This window comes from Capricornis sumatraensis, chromosome 13 (genome assembly GCF_032405125.1).
Source record: "Capricornis sumatraensis isolate serow.1 chromosome 13, serow.2, whole genome shotgun sequence".
NCBI classification, from domain to species: Eukaryota; Metazoa; Chordata; class Mammalia; order Artiodactyla; family Bovidae; genus Capricornis; species Capricornis sumatraensis.
In genome coordinates, this window is record NC_091081.1 from 29,852,920 (window position 1) to 29,859,136 (window position 6,217).

The 6,217-nt window shown below is 33.6% G+C and overlaps 1 protein-coding gene across 2 annotated transcripts in view; it reads left to right on the plus strand.

The window, feature by feature from the left end:
* Positions 1 to 5,434, plus strand: part of OSTM1 (osteoclastogenesis associated transmembrane protein 1) — a 41,277-nt gene extending 35,843 nt beyond the window's left edge. Inside the window, exon 5 of one of the 2 annotated variants that reach the window (XM_068985204.1) lies at positions 3,429 to 5,434. In XM_068985204.1, coding sequence (XP_068841305.1) covers positions 3,429 to 3,623 — 195 coding nt within the window. In that variant the 3' untranslated portion in view covers positions 3,624 to 5,434. The remainder of the gene's footprint in view (positions 1 to 3,428) is intronic. The other variant, XM_068985203.1, reaches the window with a different exon arrangement.
* Positions 5,435 to 6,217: the final 783 nt, after the last annotated feature.

Here is a 6,217-nt window from a genome sequence, read left to right on the forward strand (position 1 = left end):
TTGTGTACATGTACCAAAGCTTTCTTATCCATTCATCTGCTGATGGACATCTAGGTTGTTTCCATGTCCTGGCTATTATAAACAGTGCTGCGATGAACATTGGGGTACATGTGTCTCTTTCAATTCTGGTTTCCTCGGTGTGTATACCCAGCAGTGGGATTGCTGGGTCATAAGGTAGTTCTATTTGCAATTTTTTAAGGAATCTCCACACTGTTCTCCATAGTGGCTGTACTAGTTTGCATTCCCACCAACAGTAAGCAATCTTGAGAAAGAAGAATGGAACTGGAGGAATCAACTTGCCTGACTTCAGGCTCTACTACAAAGCCACAGTCATCAAAACAGTATGGTACTGGCACAAAGACAGACATATAGATCAATGGAACAAAATAGAAAGCCCAGAGATAAATCCACACACATATGGACACCTTATCTTTGACAAAGGAGGCAAGAATATACAATGGAGTAAAGACAATCTCTTTAACAAGTGGTGTTGAGAAAACTGGTCAACCACTTGTAAAAGAATGAAACTAGATCACTTTCTAACACCGCACACAAAAATAAACTCAAAATGGATTAAAGATCTAAATGTAAGACCAGAAACTATAAAACTCCTAGAGGAGAATATAGGCAAAACACTCTCAGACATAAATCACTGCAGGATCCTCTATGATCCACCTCCCAGAATTCTGGAAATAAAAGCAAAAATAAACAAATGGGATCTAATTAAAATTAAAAGCTCTTAATTTCTTTTAATGTCTTTCTATTTCTTAACTCTTTTCTTTTATTTCCCCATTCCTATATTCACTTCTCCACTCCTTTAAATTCATCAGCAAATACGGCCAGCCCTATTTCCAAAAATATATCTTAGATATATTGTCCCTTGTCAGCACTAATTCAGGGGGCCCTTGACTGATATCTGTACGTTAATTTCTTGACCCAATACAATCCATGTTCCATATACCAGCTAGAGTGAATTTTTAAACACAAATTTTACCATGTTCCTCTCCTATTTGAAACCCTTCCTGTGTACCTGTTGCACCTGAATAAAATAAAAACTTATTCTAGGGTCTGCTCTCCAAGCTGCATGTGATCTGACTCCCATCTGCCTTCCTAAACTACTTGCATCCACACTTCTCTGTACTCGATGCTGTATGTAGGTTTCTTCTCTTAGACACCAATTTCATGCACGTTGCCATCCTTCCAAGGCTCTTATATTTGCCCTCCCTACTTTCCTTGACTGGCTTCTTGTCATCCAGGTCTTAAGTCAAAGACCTGAGAGACCTTTTATGACCAAAGAAGGCCTTCTATGACCATCTCCCCAATCTAAGAATACACCCTTCATTTAGTTCTTATATATCATCTTTCTTTAATAGCATTTAATTGCTGTTTAAATTAACTTTTCCACTTATTTTCTACCTTATTTGTTTGTCTACCCTGACTCAACTGTAAGTTCCATCAGAAAATGGATTTTGTTCATCTTGCTCACTACTATATCACCAGCATCTAGAAAGTACATGGCCCATAGTAAATGCTCAAAAATATTTGTGGAATAAAAGAACATTATACTTAAAGTTAGCAGTTCCTAGAGTGTGTTCCTCATAATACTAGTCCTGTAAAATTCCTTTACATGAGCTTCATAATGTACCTGAACATTAATTATATCCCCCAAACTTGACAATAAGACCTTTGCATAATACCTATTAATGTTTTGCAGAAGCATTGTTTATGAATTAAATGATGAATTTAAGGAAATGCTAGCATAAACAAATAATTCTTGTGCTGTTACTTCATGGAAATTTTAATTTGCCTTTCTTTATGCTACCATTTTATACATTCCCATTCATCAAGTCCTATGGGAATTAGGGATTTAAAAAGGAGCAAGGCACAGTAGATGCCCTCAAAAAATATACTGACCATAATCCAATCATTACAACAAATGTAGTAGAAGTGCATAAAGTGTGGTTGGACTGCAGAGAAAGAGAAGATGTACTCGGCATTAGGGATGCTGGAATTTACCATTAGATGATCCCTGGGGTAGAATTGTGGATGATGTGGAGATTTATCAGATAGAGAATAAGGAAGCAAAGAAGTTACAGTTATATGTGGGTGTGTGCCTGCTAAATCGATTCAGTCCTGTCTGACTCTGCACCGCCTTGGACTGTAGCCTGCTCCGGTCTATGGCATTCTCTGGGCAAGAATATGGAGTGGGTTGCCTTGCCCTCCTCCAGGGTATCTTCCCGACCCAGGGGTCAAATGTGCATCTCCTGTGGCTCCTGCATTGTAGGCAGATTCTTCACCACTGAGCCACAGGGTAATGGTTATATGTACTCACTGGTATTGCTACCTGATTGGTTTAATGAATTTGATAATTAGAAACTAGATTATATTTAATCATTTAAAATCTTAATTTAAAAATTAAAATAATTTAAAAATGATCAAACAACATAATGAAGAAGTTTTTTTGATTTAGTTTGCTTCCCAAATCCACTGAAGGCTTAAGAAGACATTATCTTAGGTTGTTTTTTAGTTTAAGTTCCTTTTAAGTTTAGTTTGAAGCCATACACTGGTCTGAGGAAGTCATGTAGTCATCTGGTACTTTAGAGTGGTCAGGGGAGACCCTGATAGAAACTAGAATAGTTACTCTCATCCCTGGCCATACATCAAAGTTGTCTGCAAAGCTTTCAAAAAACAAAAAGAAAAAGCATAGTCAGATGCCTGAATACCACTGAAAACCTAAATCATAACCTCTGTTCTAGTGTTGAGAACCTCTGAAGTAGAGAGATTCCTTAGTTATCCAGTGTAAGTTACCTTCACTATGGCACCGTTGTTTTTAATTTCTGGAACATGAGAAACATGTTTAACTAAAAGAACAAAACATATTACCTAGCCAATAGCCATGAATTTCTTTATTAACTCTAATGACTCAGTCCTATCAACACCATAAACAAAATTGTATATATTTTATTAGCAGCCATTTATGTTTGTGCAATGTATGTAATATCCAACTCTTCTTTGTAAACTGTTTAAAATTTTTTTAAACATTGCAGAGTTCTTTCATTGAATTCTTTCAAGAGAAACTTAGATTTGGATTTCTAGATTAGACTTCTAAATATATAGTTTTATTGTGATACTTTATAGCACTTACATTTTTTAGCTAGAGTACTTTCACTTATATTTAAGATTGTAAGGTTCAGAATGACATAAATTGTTTTATTTGGTGCTGCTTCTAACAAAGTCATGTGCTTCTAGCAAAGTTATATTTTTTAGTTTAGTAGAAAAAAATAGATGTAGATTTAATTCTTATAAGATTGAATAGATTCAGATTCAAACATAGAATTAATAGATGAACACTATAGTTTACATAAGATAATGAATTATGTTTGGAGAATGAAATTTAAGTTAAAATATAATACTTTTGATTTATGTAGCGAAACGTCTCAAGTCCAGTACAAGCTTTGCAAACATTCAAGAAAATTCCAATTGAAACCTGCAGAATGGAGACTCAGCATCTTATCCCGTGGATGAATGGTGGAAGACACAGCTTGGTCCAAAAGAAGATAAACTGTGATTTGACAAGTCAAGTTCTTAAGAAATGCAAGGACTTCAGATTTATTTTTAAATAAGAATTTTCAATTTTTCTTTCCTTTTCCACCCCATTTTTAAGGGTTTGGGTATTTTTAATTTCCAGGCATAGCAATGTTGTCTATTTTAAAGTGTATTTGTTAAAATGACAAAAGATGCAAGAACAATCTTTGTTTTGTTTTGTAGACATATTGTTACTGAGACTTCCTGTATCTCCTTGGTTAACATAGTATCTCAAATAGCAAAGTTTTTGAAAACTAACAATTTAAAAATTAATCAATTATAGCAAAGACTTTGAAAAAAATGTACTTGCCAAAAAGTAGCAGGTCCAAAGATTAAATTTCTCATCATTGCAGTGTAATTTTCACATATATTTAATATGTCATATATTACAATTAATATGTAATTCCATCTCTGGTTTCCTTAAAGTCATTTTTGAAACCACTAATTACAAACCTCCCAAACAATTTTTAGAACTGGGAAGGCACATTACATTTATCTTTGTAAAAAGATTTATGAAAACTGGTTTCTTACTTGACTTTTATAAATAGTATTTTACACCTTATTTTTGCCTTTATTTCATAAGTAATTTGAAATCACTGGACTGCTTTATTATATTCAGGGCAAGATGGATTCTTTTTTATACCAGGGATTTGCATTGTGAAATATTAAGTTATTTGGCAATGTATAATTTATTACTATTTTAAATCAAATGTAGCATTGTCACACTGTATTTAAATTATGATTTTTTTAAAAAAATAGGGATTTTCTCTTGGAAGATATGGGGAGTTTTGGAAGAGAGGAAAAGGAGGAGTAAAAATACCCTTAAGATTCAGAAAATAGGGACCTGAGGGGATGCTCACTCTAAGACTATTGAATGGTTTATACTGCAGGCATAAGTCAGTAGAGTCTGATACAGAATGCAGTTCAGCTAAGATGACGCCTATTTTTTCTAAATTATTAATATCAAATGAAGGTGATACATGATTAAAATGAAGTCAGATATTTCACAGTTGAAAATGAACTCCTTTTTGGAATGTTATAACCCTTTAAAAAAAATTCAGAATTGTTCACGTTTTCTTCCCTCAGGTGTTTTAGTGTTAGGTGTTCCATTTGTTAATTCCTTCTCACCATCTTGGTGGAAATAGGTTTTCTTTCTTTCCTTTTTTTTTTTTTAGGCTTTGTTTTAAATATTGAAAATATAAAGGCTGCTCTATATAGAAATAAGAATTGGCTTAATTGGTACAAGAATCTGAATCCCTTCATACACTGTAAAATGTTCTTATAGAGAGACAAGATAATGTTTTTTATTATTTTTTTAAATGTTTACCATGTATACAGAGTGAAAGAGAAGGCTCACTCTTGAATATGTAACATATCAAAAAGCTGTTACAGGTTTTCTAGTCTGCTGTGATCTGTTTAAAATGTGCTGCTGTTTGTTCTGCTGTTACTGTTCACACTGCTAATGCTAATAGCACTGTCTTGATTTGAGGCATATAGTTGAGGGCCATTGAAAGCAACCCTTCATTAATGCAGATAAAATCCGTTTCCATGTGCAAAGTTACAAAATGGCATTTTCGATTCTGTAAGAAGTGACTCTTTGAGCACCTTTTAATATTACGTATTTCTGAAAACCCTGGCTTTTGGATATGGCTGCTAATAAGCACTTTACAAAAGAAAAGGCATCCCCTTAATATTTTTCTGGTTGAGTCATTGCTCTTTAGAAGTAGGCATCAGCAATAGATTTCAAAAATAAGTATTAAGCACTATGCTAAAGTGTGTAAATATTTCATTTGTAAAGTCATATTGAAAAATTCTTTGCATAGTTCTGAATTCTTAGATTCATAGTATATGTGTGTGGACCAGAATATCTTTAGTTTTTTGACACTTTGAAATAAAGGAAATAGCTTAAAGAAATTGAAGTGCTGTATTTGATTTTTAAATACTTTTTTTTAAACTTCAGATGTAATTGAACATCACATTTCAATTTTCAGGTATTGAGTTTCAATATGTACTTTTGAAAGTATATATTGGGACTTCCCTGGTGGTCCAGTGGTTAAGCTCTGCTTCCAGTGCAGGGGACACAGTTCAGTCCCTGGTCAGGGAACTAAGATTGAACATACTCTGTGGCCAAATTAATTAATTTAAAAAGTACCATCTATCTTATAACTTTGCTGCAAATAAAAATGTACTTTTGGATGAAGATAATGATTTAGATTTGATAGGTAGAAATAACATCAGCTCTCCCACAGTGTAACTCTAAATCAATGAATAACAGAGTTTAGTTGGTAAATGTTACTTCTGTGGGACACTATTTTCTAATGTTTCACAGATGGGATCTATTTTCTAGTGCAGTGTACTCCCTATAAAGTGAAATGTTTTCCCAGAACGTAGGGGTCAGGGGAGCTGACTTTCCTCATACCGTTGAAAATCCACATATAATTCCCCAAACTCAACTTCTAATAGCTCACTGTTGACCAGAAACCTTACTAATAACACAGTCAATTAACACATATTTTGTATGTTATATGCATTATATACTGTATTCCTACAATAAAGTAAGCTGCAGAAAAGAAAATATTATTAAGAAAATCATAAGGAAGGAAAATACATATATAGTACTGTCGATATAAGT